This window comes from Ctenopharyngodon idella, chromosome 3, assembly GCF_019924925.1.
Source record: "Ctenopharyngodon idella isolate HZGC_01 chromosome 3, HZGC01, whole genome shotgun sequence".
NCBI lineage: Eukaryota > Metazoa > Chordata > Actinopteri > Cypriniformes > Xenocyprididae > Ctenopharyngodon > Ctenopharyngodon idella.
In genome coordinates, this window is record NC_067222.1 from 35502537 (window position 1) to 35523733 (window position 21197).

General features: G+C 38.0%; 1 protein-coding gene across 6 annotated transcripts in view; it reads left to right on the top strand.

The window, feature by feature from the left end:
- Positions 1–771: 771 nt before the first annotated feature.
- The window catches only part of tnrc18 (trinucleotide repeat containing 18), a 67046-nt gene continuing 46620 nt past the window's right edge, over positions 772–21197 (top strand). For 4 of the 6 annotated variants that reach the window (XM_051885410.1, XM_051885411.1, XM_051885414.1 and 1 more), the window contains exons 1-3: positions 772–969; positions 2315–2650; positions 17381–17527. In XM_051885410.1, coding sequence (XP_051741370.1) covers positions 2440–2650; positions 17381–17527 — 358 coding nt within the window. In that variant the 5' untranslated portion in view covers positions 772–969; positions 2315–2439. The remainder of the gene's footprint in view (positions 970–2314; positions 2651–17380; positions 17528–21197) is intronic. The other 2 variants (XM_051885412.1, XM_051885413.1) reach the window with 1 other exon arrangement.

The window sequence follows — 21197 nt, forward strand, 5'->3', positions numbered from 1 at the left end:
AATCGCCCATCACTAGATATTGTTGAATAAAGTCGTTATTTTGTTTTTTTGTCGCACAAAAAGTATTCTCGTCACTTCATAACATTCAGGTTGAACCACTGTAGTCACATGAACTGTTTAAAATATGTCTTTAGTAGCTTTCTTTTTGAAAGAGTTAATTATCTTGCTGTCAATGCAGGCCTCACTGAGCCATCGGATTTCATCAAAAATATCTTAATTTGTGTTCAGAAGATAAACTAAGGTCTTACAGGTGTGGAATGACATGAGGGTGAGTAATGAATGACAGATTTTTTTTTAACTTTCATTTTTATGTGAATTAATACTTTAATATAGGTAACTTTGGCAGAACATCTATTTTCTCTCAATTTTTACGCGGAACGCCAAGCGCCCCCTTGCGATACCCGGACCCAACTACGAAAACCCTTGGTCTGAGCTACTAGATAGGCCCAAATACCATGAATGCTTTAGAGACTGGACTCATCCATAGTGTGTGTTCATTGAGTTTGCTAAAATAACCATGTCCGCATCCGTCTTTTTATTGAGTCGAATTTGAGCGGCCTTGAAACTGCCCTCCAAAAATTCTTCGCTTGTTTTGATCATTGAAGTCTTAAAGGAAGGGGAGCTTGAAACAGTTCAACCTCCTTGTTCCATAATTGGTTTTATAGAGCTGGCGAGCAGCCAAAGTGTTTACATGGAGTTGATTGACACATCTGTAGACCAATCATATGCTTCGTTGTAGAACGTGTCGGGTGAGATTCGCGGAGGCGGAGCTTGTTAAACAATGCTTGTTTCATTGCAGAAGAGTTTACCGAGAGCTACAGTGGTTTGAACACAGGGCCTTCCCCCCGTATGTGCTTTCGCTCTGCGTAACTACGGATGGTTTGTAAATGGAGTCTAAGAAATTTTCCACCACACGTCTCACGGATTTTGCGAAGAAACTGGATTTTATAAACTGAGTCGCCATTTCAAGTAAGACGTCGCCAGCTTTCACTCCGCACGTTACACAGTAACATGATGTTTATGAAGCAAAATCGGAGACACTTTTAGAAAGAATGCGCTGCTTTCGCGATGAAAAGGCGGGGGATAGTTTGACTAACAAGGTTTAGTACTGCTTTATCTGCAACGCACTAAACGGTGTGTTCGAACGATTAACGTTTGGGCGTAAAAGTTTCGTTGCTGGAAATGGAAACGGGAAAGTTTGAAACGTGGCTGTCGATCGGGTTGGTGTTGCCATCATGAAGCATGGCTGTATAACATGCGCGTATCCAAACTTTGATTCGTCATTATTTTCATTCTCGTTTTCGTACCGATTACTTAACCTTGCCAACATTCAAGCTACTAAAAGTTGCCTTGTGAAAAGGTCAGTCGAAAAGGCGTTATTAAAATTCCTGAAATTACAATAATAACAACAACAACTTGATAAAGTAGTACGTTAAATCACATTTGAAAAGGAAGAAGTGGAACCGCACAAATGATAGTCTAGTAACATTACCATCTGTTTGAAGTTAATAACGCCCAATATAACGATGAGGCTGCAGTGACAAACTGTTCAGCAGGGTATTACATGATTCAAACTGCTTGTATCTGCATGTAGATCTAGTTATTAGTTTTCTGAGATGCTACCGTCATTATTTAGATATTACAGTATTATGTTTATTATGCCGTAGCAGCCCATTTGGAGTGGATAAACTGGGTTTGTTTTCAGACGAACGGTTCGGCAGAGGTCAATAACAGTCCGTTGAAAGGTAGTAGCTTACAAGAAGCAAAAAAGAAAATAATATTGTTTTTCAATCATTAATATGTTTAGTTTAGCAAAATCGATATCAGTCATTCGCAAATGGTGGTTGTTACATACGTCCGTTTTCTAGAAATATTTTGTTTTTACTATTTCGTGCACGTCGCGCGTTTAAACATAAACGGACTGTTCTTGACCGTTTATAAACAGCCTTCGAAGAATATAAATGTGTTTGTAAACCGTTTGAATGAGCCTATAGGTCACTTTATGCGCGAATGATCGGTCAAGTCCCCACCAAAAGGATGGATTTTCGCCCAACATACTGCCTGCATGCAGATTACCGTCTGTTTATCCTAAAACGGACTTTTCGAGAGTGATATTAAACGTTTTGATGTCTGTTTGCAGCCTCACCTCTCGCACTTGAGAAGATTACTCTCTTTTTCCAGCGATCTAGTTGAGATTAAAACTGCGTCATTATGACAGCACTGCTTGTGTTCATCTCCATGTAATTTTTGGATTCTGTTTAGTAGTGATCCGCATCTATCAAGAATATTTTCTTCTTCTGTTTTGTTTTTGTAGGTCGGCAGAATGCCGGATAAGGACACTGATTTGCCTAGGAATCTAGGGACATTATAGCCATTAAGACTGGCTTATTCGGATTTACCCGATCGGACTGTTTCTTTGATCAAGTTGGGTCATTGTGGATGATGGATGGCCGAGACTTCGGACCCCCCAGATCTGTTCACGTACCGCCGCCCCTTCTCTCGGGGCTGCCCATGGAGTCTCACCGACTCGGCGCGGCCGCTGCAGCCGGCAGAATACCACCGTCTCCCGGTCATCTGGGCGCGGGGCACCCGGCGGCTCTACACACTGGAAAATTTCTTTCATCGGCCATGAACCTACATTCTCACCATAGTAAGTTCAGTTTTAATTTTCCTCCTTTCAGAAAGCAGAATTTTATTTTTTATTTTTAAAGTGAAAAGCATAAGGTCGCTTTCTAACTTTTCTAGCGTCTTGTAAACAATTTGCAGTGCTGTTCATATCTTCGCGTTTTTATATCGCTTGACAAGACTTTGCAGAAATATGGGAAGGAATGAATAATGTTAATAATTATTAATGCATCCTTTTAAGTTTATGCAGTATATGTGCGCTAACACTTGTGTTAAATATACGTATAATAATGAGCATATTCACAAAGCCATACTCGCGTTCGGCTACAGACACAAGCACATTCACATTAGCGTTCAGTTGTTGTTATAAACATTTATGCGAACAGTTGTTTTTAAAAAACCCCGTGGACTAGCAGCGCTCAAATCACCCGTGTAATTCTTCACTGTTCGCTCGCAAACAACATTAGAAAAATGCTAAAACCGTGTAGAGTAATGCGTTTTTGCATAACTTCAAATTCAGCTGTTCGAGTAAAGCACGAGGTGTGTTTTGGGCAAAAGACCTAATGTTTTAACTAGCATCTATTGAAAATCGACAGTATGGATTTATGACTGAAATTGCCCCATTTGTTTTCCATCACTCCCCTTCCATTGGCTGGGGCAAACACTACAATTATTGCTCTCCCCGAATGAACTATTGCCTTCCCTGTCACTCATTTAAGGCGCAGTGTCTGACCATCGTGTTTAGAAATGCTCTTTAAAGTCTACACTGCATATTAAAGGAGAATTATGTTTGCTGAGATGCATTTTGTTCTGTAGGCTAAGTGTTATGATGATCTTGTGCTGATGCATTTGGCTGAATTTACAGTAGTTAATGTTGTATGGTCATTTAGTCATAATATATATTTTCTAGTTGTCTATTAGTGGAAACGGATCTGTATCTGTAAAGTGTAACAAGTTATTTTTGAGGTTAAAAATATCATACTTGACCCTTTTCCAGAAAATATGTACTGCATATAGATGTAATTTACTTAATTGGATGCTGAAGGAGAACATTGTGTTGTGATTTCCCTTCAAGGAGGCAAAAAAGCTTTATTGTGAGGATATTGAGTTCAGAGAAAGAACCCGTAGTGTATTATGTATTTCTGCAGCTAATTTCAGTTTCTGTTACTGTCTCTGAGTGTTATTGTGAAATGGTGGCTTCTGTCATGTGCGCTAATTGAAATGAATGTGTTACGGCTTATATTGCTACAATAATTCAGTAATTATTGTTGTTTATTTTTATAGTTGTTAAAAATTCTAAATTGTAACTCGTCATTAACCAAATGACTGCAGAACAGCATTAATGATGCCAAATAGAATAGCTGCCTTGTGTCCTGGGGCTGGACCCAATGCAAATTATTTGTAACAAATGTAGAAGAAACCACTATCTGCATCAAAGGCTATCACAAATGACAACAATGCTGGGATTGTTAAAAAAAAAAAAAAAATTCAGTCATGTTCCAGTTTTAATTTAAAAATGTATCTCTGATATTTCATTAATCTTTATATAGTGATTAATGAAGTTTCAGACTTCCCTTCAACTAGATGTAACACCTTGCAGATGTCAAAGAGAACCTTTAGATCTCTGAAGAAAGGAGATTTCACTTTGTTTAGGGGTGTGTAGATGTCAGCAGTTTACCATGCATATTTCTCATCTACCTGAGAGAGCTTTGTGTTAGTTTAGTTGCCCTCACCCTAACCTTCGACTACCATGACATTTTTACACCATGTTATTGGATGCTTTATACTGATAAGATTTGGCTAGTGTGTGTAATAAATTATATCACTGCATCTGACAGCACCTTACCCTCGGATGATTAACTTTCAGAGATGATGGTTTATTATTATTGCCTTGAGCTTTGAGTCATCTAGTTCTTTAAAGAATTAAAAAATGCATTTTGTTGTTGTGGGGGGGGGTGTGTGTTTACAAATACGCATCGACCTTTTTTTTTTTTTTTTTTGTTATTTACAAGAATCTATAGAAACCTTCAAAGGGCATGTGGAGGTTTTTGCTCATGAGCCAAAATTTGTGCTCTTATTTTTTTGTTTTGATCTTGCCGATACTTTTTATGTGGCACTAACCTACCACACAATGATGTAATTGTAGTTCTGTATAAAAATATGATTCTGACAACAATATATAAGAGCATTTTTTTTTTAAATGTACTCCATCCAAGTGGTCATCACACGGTCTGCTTTCTCATTGAGATGTTTGTTTGTATTTTATGATTTTGTTCATAAATGGTCGTCTTACGTAGTTGTAATGAGTGGCGGATACATCATATGTTTATGGAATGACTCAGTTTCCTGGGAACTGCCCGAACATTCCATTCTTTCCAATAATAACTGTTCAATAGCCAAATTTCCTCTGTTTGAAAGAGAAAACAGATTTCAGTCTCTTTTTCTGCCATTCACCAGATTATATGGAATATGTTGTTTTTTTCTGACTAGATACATTAGTTACTGATTTGGATAGATGGAAGAGTTAAGAGCAGCATATAAGCATGCTATAGCTCAAATTAGTTCAATGTTCAGTACAGTGCACAATGTTGGGAAGTGAGGTTTTTAAATTATTTTCAAGCACTTTATACACGGACATGTTGAAGTTGTAAAGGAAGGCTGCTTTTGAACCCCAGTTTCAGTGCCAGGTTACGAGGGAGGGTGGCTTCTGGTTTGTTGGATTTAAACCAAGTCACATGGTGAGAGACTTGAGGGGCATGTGAGCAAAACTTCATGCCTGAAGTTTCTTGTGGAATATTTGAGTTTTGAATATACATGGCCTTGTACATGTGGTGTGGAAAGAAAGCAATCTCATTTTGTGCCATATGTGTGCTTCCCAACAGATTCAGAAGTGTACTGGTTTTAACCCAACCGTTTGTAATGCTGCATTACTCCCTAATGCTCTGCTGTTTGATTCTGTAAGACTTTGTAGAGTTGTCCAGAATAAAGCAGTAGTTCTGGAGAGGATAGAACCGTGTAAACGAGTAATTTAGTTTGTAATATTCTTACTCGAGGAAAGTAGATGTTTGAGCAAGCTAAATTAAATGTAAGTGTCGCTCTGTTTTTGGAAAGGGGTGGGTGGACCTTTTGGAGTTTTTGCACCAGCTTGTGAAGCAAACATGTACAACATTGAACACTCGTTCCAAAAATTTCACGCATGAATCCAACTCGCCAGATGGCTGTTATTCTTGGATTTCAAAGTGACAACATTCTGTCCCTTAACTTTAATGCTTTACATTGCTGTTATGGAAAGCTTTTTAGTGAAATGTAGTTGCAGAGCGTTTCTATAGGAAATGCATTTTTCTTCCACAGGGTTTATCTGTAATTTGTCCTAATAGCAACCAATTTTATGCAATCTGACAAGGGCCCTAAATGCATACATTGTTTATGAACTGTAAATCATCATAATGTTAATAGAACTGCAGTTATTTTCTTTTCTTTCTTTTCTTTTAGATGTATATAAATGGGAAAATGTTGTATTAATGTTATACATGTTTTCCTTTGAGTAATGGCTTTCTCATTTTTACAGTTTAGATTCTTAACTTTTCACATTTATCTGCTCATTTGATTTGCTTCTAAAGAAGATCAACTGATTCAAATATGTTTTGAACACCTCTTGATATTTACAGTGCAGCCATTTAAAACTGACCTGTAAACACAGCAGAAATTATATGAATCATCACCCAAAGGGCTGTGTTTTTGGGCGTCTAGTAGGAAATGACAGTGGATGTTGAGAGCTTAAAGTGATGGTTTGAGAAACATGAATCCTGGAGCGTTTTATATATAACCTGCCCATCTGCTGGTCTTCACATTTAACAAGGAACATCACTGAAAGAGGAATGCATAGCACTACATTACATTTGAGTCCCCTTTATTTTATATGTGATACAATTTATACGACAGTGTAATTAATGCAATTGAAAGTGATTTGCAAGGGCACATTGGAACTAGGTGGATTTACTCACCTACATGATACTGTAGTTTAGGGACAGTAGCATTAAAGGGTTAGTTCACCCAAATATTACAATTATGTCATTTATTACTCACCCTCATGTCGTTCCACAGCCGTAAGACCTTCGTTCATCTTCGCAACACAAATGAAGATGTTTTTGATAAAATCCGATGGCTCAGTGAGGCCTGCATCGCCAGCAACAACACTCTCTTTTTCAGTGCCCAGAAAGTTACTAAAAACATATTTAAAGCAGTTCATGTGAGTACAATGGTTCAGCCTTAATATTATAAAGCGACGAGAGTATTTTTTGTGCACCAAAAATAACACAATAGACTTTATTCAACAATATCTAGTGATGGGCGATTTCAAAACACTGCTTCATGAAGCTTCGAAGCTTTACAAATCATTTGTTTCGAATCAGTGGTTCAAACTGCCAAAGTCACGTGAACTATTGAAGTTTCAAAACGCTTATGACGTAACGAAGACTCGTTTACTGAAAACAAATGATTCGTAAAGCTTTGAAGCTTCATGAAGCAGTGTTTTGAAATCGCCCATCACTAGATATTGTTAAAATCGCTATTTTGTTTTTTTGGCACACAAAAAGTATTCTTGTCGCTTTATAATATTAAGGTTGAACCACTGTAGTCACATGAACTGTTTTAAATATGTTTTTAGTAGCTTTCTGGGCATTGAAAAAGGGAGTGTTATTGCTGGCGATGCAGGCCTCACTAAGCCATCGGATTTGATCAAAAATATCTTAATTTGTGTTCTGAAGATGAACGAAGGTCTTACAGGTGTGGAACAACATGAGGGTGAGTAATTAATGACAGAAATTTTCATTTTTGGGTGAACTAACCCTTTAACATGGTTTTCTGTTGCTGGGAAAGAGGATGAAGGAGAGCAAGCTTTAATTGTGTAATACTCAATTTCTGGGTAATGACTGACATGTTCAGGGATTGTTAAAGGATATTAATCTACCTGAAGATTATCTGGCTTTCTGAACTCCAGAGAATGATTCACTAAGTTCGTTTTGACCTGCATTTTCTACTTGATGGTTTTTCCTTTCTCGTTGTCTTAGAGACAGTAGTTGTCTATTGTTCAGACTAAAACAATCATCCATTACTTTTTTTTTTTTTTTTTTACACTTCCTTGTCTTACAATTGCTAAAGCTAGCATTACTAATATAATAGTCTTACTAATAGGGGGATGTTAATGTTTGTTCAACTTGCTGAACATGAAATGTAGTGCATGAAACGTGCCTTTCTACTCCGGCGCACTCTTTTAACTGGGTTCCCGTGAAACTTTGAATTACCAAAGCATCATGGGAAAATGCAAATCTTTGCTTGATATGCCTTTGAAGTGCGCTGCCTTTTGGAATGTACGATTGATCGATTTTCATATGCCGCATCAGAGGATCCCGGAGTTGCAGCCCTGCTGGTGGTTTATGGGCTGTTTTTAATAGAGGACCCTGGTGTTTGGCCTCAAGATAGGAATGACTGCCTCCACATGGTTCACTCCCCTCTAGATTTTGGGGTTTGTTTTATTGATTCCATTTGAGCACCCTTTTTTTTTTTTTTTTTTTTGTGCAAAAACCCCAAATGGCAGCTCAGTTTTCTGTGAATCTTAGAACTATCTTAGCATTTTCCTGTTGTTACACTAGCTTGCGGGTATCCAGAGCTGAGCATGAACGTTCCTGTTGTGTTACATTTGTTATTTCAGCCTTTTCTGTTTAATAAGCTATACATTATACCATCGTTTTGATGACTTCTCCAGAAATGGCTGCGCTGCCTTAATCAGGAAGGGAACAAACCCTCACTTATACCTTGAAGGGTGTTTTTAGGGGGGAAAACCACTTGTAAAAATGGCCTTTGCCATCCAGGTGTTATCCTTTCCCGCTCTGTATGCTGAGGTTTCAAGGTTACAGGAACCTTCCTATAAAGTGCAGAGAGGGGGAAGGAGCTAAACCAGTGATTTGTTGCCGTTTATTTAGCAACGGGATGTGGCGAGAGCCGAATTAATGTGTGACCGTCCTCTGTGCTGTCTGGTTCTATCACGACAGTGGGACTTACTCTGTGGTCTGCCTGCAGCGTGGGCTGGGAGCGGGCCGTAGTAGACAGTATGAGACCTGTCCCTCATTGTGATCTACTGTGACAGGCGAGGAGCTCGGCTGAAAGGGTGAATGGTAAAATGCAGGAGTCCAACCCCCTCTCGTCCTGAGTGGTATGGAAGGAGAGAAGGGACTGACGGAAAGAGAGCAAGGGGGGGGGGGATGTGTGTAAACGTCCTGCAGCCTTGACTTTCCTCTGAATTAAACATAAAGTGTTTAGTGTCCTGCCGCGTAGACCCCATTTGCTCATCCTACATGGGTTCTGCGCTGCGCACATTTGAAATAAAATGCCCCGGCTGTTAGACATGCTCACATGAACGTGTTTTATGAGGAGTGCTGAGGTCTCACTGGAGTGTGTTTGCAGCTTTATTTTTCTGTTTTAAGTGTCCGGATGATTCAGAGTTTTCTTTCTTTCTTTTTTCCTCATTTGAAGCTCTTCTCCCTGAGTGTTTGATCCTCCTTCATAATGCTGCCCCAAAAAAAAAAAAAAAACCAAAAAAACCCTGGGAAGTGCCAGGAACTAATGCAGAATTCCCTTTAGAATGTACAACAAGAGTGGGAAATGGAACATCCCTGATTTAACATCTGCAAGAAGTGTTAGTGGGGAAAAATTGTATTAAAATGTAATTTGACTGTAAGTGATTGGGGGATGATTAGATCAAGTTTCTTTGTTGCAGACCCTCATATGGCCTAGAAAAACCACACCATGTCTGTTGTTTAATTTAGATGTCTTTGCTAAAGGACAAAGCAGAAATAGCTTGCTGATTTATGCTACATTTAGGTTTCTCACTCTTCACATTTAATAATTGGTATTGTTTTTTTTTTTTGTTTTTTTTTTTTTAATTTTAGTGCATTTTTATATCATATTTTTATATATATATATATATATATATATATATATATATATATATATATATATATATATATATATATATATATATATATATATTATGTATGTAGGTAGGTAGGTAGGGTTATATTGTTTTTTTAATTTATTTATTTATTGTGCAGGTTTGATTTTCAAACCTTTGCCCCAGTGATTGCTTTGCTGAAAGTTAAATTGGTATCTAAAAATGATTTTATAGGCTGGTAATGACATTTACAGTTCATTGAGTCACTAGCAGTAATAATTAGTGTTCTCGTCTGAAGTTGCTGAGGCTGCATGTGCACACGTGTCTGAAGGATGGGCCGAAGGGCAGTGAGGGTGGTGTCGAGACCGGCCTGCGTGAGGATGGGGTAGTTTGTGTCGGGGGAAGGGCCATGCAGGGTAGCAGTGACCTGACCTGGGATTAGGCCTTGCCTCTGAAAAGCTAACAAAGGATGTGAAATGAAAGCCAGCACTGCAGCCCTGCTCTCATATCACTGACTCCAGTTACAGTGCCTGGAACAAAGTGCTGAAGACGCTTGTACTATTTTAGCTTGCCTAGCTCTGGCCAAAATTTACCAAATCCATACTGTTGTTTCATTTACATGGATTATTTGTTGCTTTATGTTCTTTAAATGTGCAGTTTTGGGTTAAGTAACTACTTTTACATTAGGAGTTATCTTGGTAAACAATCCAGTTATTTGTGTTATTTATTAGTTACTAGGCTTCTAATCAGCTGTGAAGGTTGAGGAAAAAAAATACCATCTGATTCTGAATTGGATCTTCTTAAACTAGAATTTCCAGAATGTTTTCCCTGTTACTTACTGTAAATGGTCATTTTTATGTGTTTTTATTTATTTATTTATTTTTTAAATGTGATCATCTCATGTAGAAATGTGTTTTTTTTCCCCTTTTCTATTTATTTTATTCACTATGATTAATAAGGATAGTGAATAAAAATAATTCTTCACAGTACCCTTTGTTTACTCAGATTTTTTTTTTCTCCTCAGGCATGTGCCATCATGTGTTAATTTGTCTGAGGAAAGATGAAAGGGTCAGGTGAAATCACAGCTCCCTGTGTAATATCTGGAATGGTGGGATCTTGAATTTGGACACAAAGCCTTATTTTCCATGTCACTGATGTACAATGTTGCTCCTGTGTAATGAAAAGGTGATGAGCAGCTTTTCTTCAGTGCAGATATTAATGTTAGAAGGGCAGTGCGTCACATCGCACAGCTGTTTGAAGTAGATATGATGAGAAAGCTGTCCCGTACTACAGAGCTGCCTCTGTGGGGTTTTTATGCTGTGTTTTTTCATGTTTCATTGTGGGCAAGTAATTGCAAAGAATTTCATCGCATGCACACATCGTTCCTTGGCCACAAGGTCACGGCTCTGTTCGCTGACGGACACGCTGTGAACAAATTTTACTTTTGTAACTTTAACAGCGCTCTGTCTTGAAAGGAAGGATTGAATGCTGATGGTCACAAATGTGCTTGACCTTTCTATTGCTGGCTCATGTTTCTGCCTCTCCTGGTAACCAATCAGGCATTGGGTGGAGCTCAAAGGCAAATCCTTTGACAGCAATAGAATGCATACTTTTTCTTAAGATTATTTGCTTGGAGTCTTTGTACTTAAAGTCTGCTTAAATAGTAAAGAAAAGTACCTTTTGTCCTGAATCATATTTACTTCCCATGTGCTTTTTGACTATATATTATTCTGCTCAAACTAAAGGACAAACTCTGCATGCAAAACTAAACATTCACTATTGTATACAACAAAGGGCCATGTATAATCCTTGCCATTTTCTAGGATGAATTGCTGCCCAGACACATTGTTTAACACAGTTGTAGGCTTGGTAGTTGAATAGGCAGTGACGCCTAAACTTGACGCTTAGAAGCTAGTTTATTAGACAAAGATTACCTCAGTATGTTGGATTTACCACTATAGGCAGCAATTATTTTGTCACTCTTGTCTTGTCAAAACATCTGAACAAAAATTTCAGTTTGAGCCCTGCGGTGCGAGTGAGATGCAGGAATTCAGTGTATATATTGTACAAGATCCAGGCTGACTTGTTAGAACTGGTGCATTTGGACATGTTTTTGTTTCTTCGCAGGTGATGCATTGAGCTGAGATAGAATTCCAAATTACTCGTTTTCCATTGGGCAATAAAAATACGCCAAACTTAACGGATAGGAATGCTTACAAAAATAACTCTTCAAAACATCTTAAATTTATACTTTTCCCAAGTGAATGTTGGTGTTGCTCAACAAGGGTGGTGTTTAATTCTTAATAGTAGGCTAGTAGTAAAAGTTGAACAGCTGTTTTCCACCATAATCATTGGGCTACCAGAGGGGGTTAGATAAAAGGAACTGGCATGTAAACTTTTTTTTTTTCTTTTTAAAAACAAAACTAGCGAGGAGCTTGTTAGATCGCTGTTTTGATTTTGTGTGAAGGTTTTTGCTCTTCTGTTATGCATTTTGGGAATCAAAGAAATAATTCCCAGACCATGTTTTAAAAGGCTACATGCCTGAGTAGAAGATGATATTACAAGGGTGTGGTGTGTGTGTGTGTATATGATAAAAATGTAATTTCAGGTACTCTATTGAACCTGCTATTGGTGTCTGCTATTGGTCAACAAAGAGATGTTTACATTGTTTGAGACAATGTTGGACTAATGATTGCATGATGTTGTACTTAATTACTTGAAATTACTTGATTACATGAAATGGAAATTGAGACGAACTTCCATATGTATTTTAACAAATTTCTGTGTGAAACTGCTATTAAACTACAAAAAAGGTAGGGCAGGGCCTTGTATAAATAGTATAAATTTAGATTTTTATAATGAAATAGATTCAGGAAATAAATTATTTTAACTTAAATATGCACATCACCATTCAAATGTTTTGCGTTCTTGTGTAATTCCGTCATGGTCTTTGCTTTAAATGACACTAAATCCAGTTTCCCCTTGATGTGTGAATCGGTCTGCTGAGCATGCTTTGTCTACAGCATTGTAATGTCTATCATAATGTCGTCTATTGTCGTGTGGGAGTGCTCTTTATGTTTTTCAGAGCAGGTGGTGGGCTTTGAAGGACCAGTTAAGAGTGGCTCTGAGTATTTTAATGGTCCCGTTTTCTTTGCCTCAGTTTAAGACCTTATTCTAATTAGTGTCTCTCTTTTTTTCTAATTTACAACAGCTCTTTCTGAATTGTTTTTAAGGGTCTGGCTTTAATTATAAGGGGTGTTGGTTGGGGAATTGCGAAAGCTCAGCGCAAGGCCTGTTGGGTTGCAGTTGAGTTGAGCAACATAAGCAATTAGGAAATTCCTCTGTCCTATTCAGCTGGTTTCTGACAGTGGCCATTTCGTTTGGAGGAGAAAAATTGTTGAACTCTTCTCTCATGTTAAGGAACTGAACTATTTCTGACCTACTGAACTCCTTGTGTTTTTCTTCATGCATCTTGGATGATGACTGAGCGCTATAAAGCTGAGTGATTGGAAACAATTAACGTGCCCTGCAAACTCTGGGTTCAGAGAGATTATATGGCACTTGGAAATGTTTGCAGATGGGATATGAATATTTCAGAGATAATGCAAAACAACTGACTTTGTAAATTCCCATTGAGACCTTCTTGGACGCACTTATAGGTAAACGATCTTGTGGCACTCATCAGGGCAACAGTTTTATGGTTGCTGTTGTGTTGTGGTTCTCTCACTGTGCCCGGAAACTGCATACAGAAATGATGCTTGCTTTGAGGTCTAGTTTTATTTATTTGACAGGAGCTGCTGCTGCTTATGTTACAGGCTGTGGTGCAGACATAACTGTGATTCCTTTTGAGTGGAGCATTCACCCTACAGAAACTTAAAGGATACTTGTACTCAGTCAAAACACAGTTTGCAAAAATGTATGCTGTGCATAGCCAAAAGTCTGGACAAACTTGTGATTCAGTCAGTCCAGCCACACCCAGCAGTGAAGTACACAACCATAGACAAACATTGGCAGTAAAATGGACCATACTGAAAGGTTTTAGGATGTGATGTGGATGGGGTGAACAGACAGACAGATGGGAAATCAGATAGTAGACATGCATAGTTGCAGGACAGTCGTGTCATCATACAAAGGTTAGATAAGTGTTAAATTTTCTTCAGAATGGTAAAATACTACACCGTAAACCTGAATAAGATTGCAAAACTCAAAAAATTGAGGTAATCAGTTACCTCACATTTTTTAAGTTAAGAAATTTAAATTTTAAGTACTGGTAGATTTCTATTTTGTACTATACATGTTAATTGTTCTTAGCTTACTCAAATATTTCAAGTTAACTCATACATTTAACTTAAAATTATGATGTGATCTCAACTTGATATTTTTAGTAGTGGAAACACAACTAGCTATAGCTAACTTATACAGTAAATGCTAACTTGCTAATTGGTAACAGTGTTTTGTAGGGCTGAGAACAATAAATCTTTGAATCGTGAGTCGAGAAATGATTCTAGAACATTTTAACATGTATAGCCTACCTGTTCTCAAACTAAGCTCAGGCTCCACTCATATGATGGTAAACCCACCCAACATTACAGAAACTCTTCTAAATTAGCATAGCAAAGCATTAAACACTACTACTTAATATTAATCTTGCTAAAAAAAAACATTGTATAACACTTAATTTTAGCATTTACTCTTCCTTTTGAGTGCCATGGCAAAGCATACTGGGAAATAGAAATCCCAGCCCAGTTTCAGTTAAATTTAAGTTTGTCTTAGTTAAAAGTATCAAGTTCATTAAACTCAAAACAGTGAAACAATTCTGATTACTTAAAATGTGTTAATTACAAATTAATTAATTGATTATTTTGAATATAAGAATTACAAGTTTATATGTGAATTCGTTGATGTTAAAGTTCTGTTAGAATCATTTGATTTATTTTTGATTAAAAATAGTTAATGGAACTGGAATCGTAAGGCAGAATCAATTTTGCTTGTTTGTTTTTTTTTGTTTTTTTAAGGATTCCCAACTCTAGACAAAGAGACTTCATAGGATGCCACCTCTTTAAAATGTCATCAAGTTCATCACATTTCAGTTGATACTTATGCTCTCATTGAAATACAAAGATGGTTTAGACTTTTTGTACTTTTTGAAAGCGGATCAAATCCCATTCCAACATCTAGTGCAAAACTTTAGCCATAAATAGAACCTGGGCATGCAAAAATGCATTGTAATTTTATTAATTATGCATATTTGTGGAAAATGTGGAGAATATACTTAAATACTTTTTATGCATGTCTGTGATGATTATTTGTTAATTTTGTTACATTGATCCATTAATTTATAGTTATTTCTATAACCCTGCTTGACATTATTGGCTCAGTACATTTTGTCACATTATATGCGAATCTGTCATGCATATTTAATGATCTACTAAGCATCTGTTTGTGTTAATTTGAAGACTTCATATTATCCTTTTTCAATTGGATGAATAATAAATGTACATGGAATTTCTTATATGAAATTCAATTTGTGAGACTGAATGTATAGCCTGATGTATTTTGTTAATATTCAACTATAGTGCAAACATTAGAATACAGCATATCTTTGGAAATAAATATGAATCTTTCCAAAACTATCAAATCAGATTGAATCATGATTATTTAATAATTTCAGATTTCCCTAAATCAATATCAACGCATATGTTTGATGAACAAGTACCTTTTATATGTACTTTTTAAAATTCTCAAAGAAGTGTTGGTGTAGTGGTTAAAGAGTAACCCTAAAGGTTCTTTATTCAAACCACATAAGGAGTGAACTGTAAACTGGACAGTTGCTGAGTTACCCAGTAACCATTGCACTCTTGAGGAGAGGATGACCCTGTAGTAAAATTGTACCTTTCTTTGCTTTGGATTAGAAGTGTCTCTTAAATGACTCCTCTCTCATTCTTTGCATAATAGTACTGGACTCAAATGGATAAAAAAAAAAAAACATTGGCTTCTTGTCACATGACCTCTGCCATAGTCTAGATCTTCTGTTTGAATGAATAAAGCGGTGCCCTTGCTGTGTGTTTGAAGAAAAGGCTTACAAGTCTGAAATGCTCCTAAGCCCAGTGGTGTGCAATCCTGCATTTAGAAGAATTTTTTGGAATAATTGACATTATTTTTCTTTCTTTCTTTACAAAGCAATAAATGTGTTATTGCAAACGCTGTAAGTTATGTTTTTTTTGTCTTGCATACTGCACTATAACCTTTCAAATCTCCCAAGTATGGATCCCCTCCTGCTCTACTATCTCCTCTCCTCCATTTGCACCCCATCCAGAGGTGTAATCTGTCCTGTGGTTAATGTTTAGATGCAGTCCAAAGGGTTCACATCTGCTGTTAGCGATGTGCAATACAATGGCCCAACGGTTCATCAGCAGAGCAAGACTGCTTCCCTCCTAGGTTAATCGCATGCTAACCTCTCCTACAAAAGGCTCATGTTGCCGTTGATGCCTTGTTGTTCCTCCTCCTCTTGTCATGCTAATGCACTATTTACACATGCAAAAAATGGACCCATTGTGCCAAGGTGTCTGCGGCACAGGAGGAAATGCTGTGTGTATGTGTATCTGTGAAAGTGTGTCCGAGTCCATCTCTGGTTTGAGTAATAAGTGTGAAGTGCCCCTCCTATGCTGGATTGAGGAAAGACATGTGGGAACGGAGAGCTGTTGTATTGGAGGAATTGGGGGAAGGGCTCATTAATTTCCACTGCCGTCCGTTTATACGTCATGCTTGAATAGTGTGCCGTATGGGTTTAATTCAGTGATTTAAAGGGATAGTTCACCCAAAAATGAAAATCGTCATGCAAACCAGTCTTTGAAACAAATTAAAATATTTTTAATGAAACCTCAGGTTTCTGTCCCTCCATTTGAATGTCCAGGTAAACAAAACTTAAAAGATCCAAAATAAAGTCTTGTGCAGAGATATGATTGCTTTATATGATGAAGGCATTTAATTCAGGCTTTCAATTACATCTAAACAAATCTGTTCATCATATAGAATGATCATAAAAATAAATTCATTTGAAATATCGGTTTTGTGTTTTGAAGATTAACCTTATGAATTTGGAATGACATGAGGATGATTAAATGACGATAGTTTACCCAAAAATGAAAACTATCCCTTTAAATGCAAGCAATATCCCTACTGGGGGAAACTTCAATCAATTCCTGTGGATTTTTAGTGACCTGTCCAGAGTCGTTACGGACTTGAACAGCATTTGTAAACATTTCTGCAGATCTCAGTAGAGAAACCGCATGTGCTATCACTGTTGTTTTTATCTATTCAACTTTAAAAGCTCCAGGGAGGCGGTGGACCGAATACCATACGTGTCTCTGCATCGTCTCTCGCTCCAATGTCAAAGCTGGCAAAAAGAAAACGCGCGTTTATTTAGACATTCCCCCTTTTGAAGCTGCACATCTGGTGGCTATTGTAATGACAGTTAACATAACATTTAGGATGAGTAATAATTATTCATGACATTTGTTTACAAACAAATGAAATTCGTGTTTGTGGTCTTTCTGTGCCTCTCAGTAAACATTCTTCTTTTGAAGGGAATTAAAAGGCTGTCCGGCAGTCAGAACAGGTTTGTGACTGCGGTTCCTGAATTTCAAAAGAAAACCGCAGAGCTTCACAGACTAATCATTCCACTTTTGCCAAGGCTTTTCTCCTGAGTGGAATGTCATCATATCAAATGACAGCGCTTACATTCTTTTTACAGCCTCATTTTATTCTGGCACTTCATAAGCAAACGATTGATCCTCTCTTTCGCAGGTGATGCCTTCCCAGGTGCCTCAAGCCCATTCCTTAGTGGATACGTCAGCGCCTCCAGCGGTCACGGGTCGTCAGATCCGGCCTTCCGAGCTCCCAACCCAGCCAGCCTGCAAATGGCCCAGCTCTGGGCCTCTCACCCTCATGAAGGTAAGAATCACTGCATTTTTTTTTGTGCCGCGAAAGGAGGGGAGAAACGTCAAAGCATGTCACTGCTTAAAGCAAAGCGGGACCTGAATTTGCACACGGCAGCTTGAACGTATTGGGTTTAACGATTAGGTTTGTGGCAGATCAGTGAACTCAGACAAAGACTGTAGTCAGAGGTCTGGGTGACAGGCAGGGCTGGGTGGACGGGCTAATGGGAAAAACACACCCTCCTATGATACGACCCACAGGGACTTTTAGCCGGCTTTATATTTTAAGTTAATGGAAATCGACTTGGTATTGGGAGTGCGAGCATGTGGTGTGGACTGTGCTTAAGCAGATAAAGGTGCAGTATTGTTTTTGATAAGTGAGTGTGGGGCTGGTTAAGACTGTCGGCCGGTGATGTGTAATATGCAGTCATGTCTGATGTCTACGATTGGATTTTTCTCTCTCTCTCTCTCTCTCTCTCTCTCTCTCTCTCTCTCTCTCTCTCTCTCTCTCTCTCTCTCTCTCTCTCTCTCTCTCTCTCTCTCTCTCTCTCTCTTTCTCTTTCTCTTTCTTTTGAAGTCAATAAACTAGATTTGTGTGAATGGTGTGCAACGACTGTAGAAAAGACAATAAAAAATCAATTTCGACCCTGCAGTCCTAATGTAGAATAGGCCACATCTGACAGCCACTCTGCTGCAACGTAATTGTAAACAATTCCTTTCTTGAAATAGCTGGTGGCAGTCAATAGTCGATATCCAAGAGCTTTGACAGATATTAGCGCTGTCCTTTGTATAACAGTACTATGTATATTATATTATATTGTATTGTACTGCCTGATGTAACTGATTTCTAGCAGCTTATAAGGGCTCAAAAATATGATTTTAAAAATTTAAAAATGTAATTGTTATTGTTAAAAATGTAAATGTTATTCCCGTGATGCTGAATTTTCAGCAGCCATTATTCCAGTTTTCAGTGTCACATGATCCTTCAGAAATCATTCTAATATGCTGATTTGCTGCTCACAAAACATTTCTTATTATTATCAATGTTGAAACAGTTGTGTTGTTTAATATATTTGTGGAAACTGTGATGCATTGTTTTTTTTTTTTTTTGTTTTTTTTTTTTTTTATTCTTTGAATAGAAAGTTCAAAATAACAGCATTTTTTGGAAATAGAAATCTTTTGTCACAATATGATGATTCATGTTTTTTTTTTTTTTTTTTTTTTTTTTTTCCCAGTCCATTTTAACTGATGCTTCTAAGGCTATCACAAATCATTGTTGCAGTTTTATTAACCTCATCCATAACGATAGTTTCCATCCATTAAAAAAAAAAAAAAATAATAATCTGATTATCTTAAAAACATAAATAATAAAGCAGCATGGTAGTTTGTGCATGCCGTCTTACTAACTTAATGAATAAATTAACTTTTATTTCCTCATTCATCCACCACAAGCAAAGATTTATGCACATTTGAGTATTTATTCGTATCTCGCTTGTATCCAGCATTTCCTGAAATTCGCATAAAAATATATGGATGAAACCTGGCTCATATTAGCTAGCTAGATAACTTTACCGTATAGATAATTTTATGAAATATTATTTCAGTTTGCACAAGACATGAATATGATCAATCTCTGTAAGCTTTAGTGTCAATGGAGTGCTAGTGCAACAGTGCCAATGACTTTTACGTCAACTTGCTTGTAATTCAGCGGGCCACCAAGCCATACTTGTTGAGCGCTGAGGAGTTTTGAGTTTCTTTGATTTTGCCCTGCAGTTGCATTACACATTTCCTTCATATTCTCTCCTCCTCATCTTAGTGTATAAAGTCAAGCCCTTATCTGTGCTGTAACTTCAAACTTGCATGTTCAAACAAGATGATTCATTCGGCACTGAAGCCGTTCCAGCCCCTGCCATTTTGAGAAGATAGAGATTTCAGCTCTCAAAATGGTTCACGTGTATGCCAAACAATCGAAAGAAAAGCAACACTAGCTCTGTAAAAGGGCGTGGGTGGATTATTAACAAGGTTTGTTGAAGGGCCTTGTACCCATAGGCCTTTGTTTCAAGTCCCTGCAGAGAAAGTACAGATGAATTGTCTAAAACCTTGGCACAGATCATAGCAAGCCTGCCTCACTCTGCCTGCGTAGAAATGCGATGAATAGCTGACATTGAAGTGTACTCTGTCTCTGCAGCCTGTGAAAATATTTGAACATGCCTGTTTATTCTGAAGGGTGCACCTGGATCTTATTAACTGAAGGAAGTCGAAGTAGCAGCTGTGGAATTTGGCTATTTTTACACGAAATGTGTGAAACAATCAGGCACGCCGCACTCGCCCCACTGCGGATTGCAAAATTCCAAAATCAGAGGGAAAAACCTCTGCCTTGCTGTCGGATTTATCTTTGAAGTTCAATTAATAAACATGAATTGCAGCGATCTGTGAAATGTTAGTTTGTTTGACGTGGGGCTTGTATGCGCGCTAGGTCTTTGTGCGATAACCCCTTGATTGGCGGTTACCTTTAAAAAACACAATTTCTGCGTAAAGGCTAATGAGATTTTTGCAAGGACAAGGCATTCCACAACAAGGGTGCCTTGTGTGGATCGGGCGAGTGCAGATGATGGTTTGAACCTCGTCTCTGTTTATATTAGACAATAATCAGAGTATTCCTGGAATGTGTCCTCCCTGGTCTTAATTCACAGGCCTCTGTGGCTTTGCAGCTGCACTGTTTTGTTTTGTTTTAGCCAAGCAAGTGTCTGTGGTCGTTATCTGCAGCAGTTTGTAATCAGATGCATGGCCGCTGAGGTCTGCTCACCTTTGGACTGTGCAGGAGAAGATGGTGGCTGCAGGGCGGTGCTCTGTGATTGATAGAGCATCCATGCCTGCTGCTCCTGTCACACGTTGGGCTCGGCTCAGAAAGGAATGCCCCTCTTTGACTGTGATGATGGATTTGCTGGCGCAGGTAGCGCTTTGATGTTCTGCTGCGCTTCCTGTGGCGTCCCTGGGGTCCAGATGACGGTTTTGAATACTGGCGTGTTTGTGAAATTGGAGATATATATAATAAATGTAATGAAAAGAGGGAGAGTGGAGGCAGATGCCCACTGACAGAAATTCTGGTATGTGCCTCTTTCTGGTGCACATAAATGCGTTGGTTGAAATTGGTGCAGGTTCTTCTGACCTTTGTAGCCCTTCTGTGTCTAAATACAGGTCTTGAACCACATCCTCTCATTCAAAGCATTTTCTATGACTTTTATATAGTCTGAACCTTTGGGAACAGTTTTTCTTTTTTATGTCAGCAAGGGTATGTCGTTGCATCTTTGCTTTTGAATGTTAATGGGGCTGCTTTTATGACACTTCCTTTCTGAGCTAAATTTCCCCCTCCACATGTAACCCATTTACACGTAACCTTCCACTGTCCTTCGTAATAGATCCCTAAAGAATGAGCTAGGTTAAATGGTTCCTGTGCTCCAGAAACACACACACATCTTTCCTCTTTACAGTCACACTAAACCAAATGTTTTGGGAAAATCACACTTTCTTTTTTTTTCTTTTTTTTTTTTAAGGAATTTTTAGGAGGTTCTCCTATCTACATTAATCCCACAGCTATGGAAAACCTGGAAATATTAGGAAGTTTTAAAACTGACTGGAAACATCATGGAAATGAATAGTCTTAAATTTATGCATTGGGGAAAAAA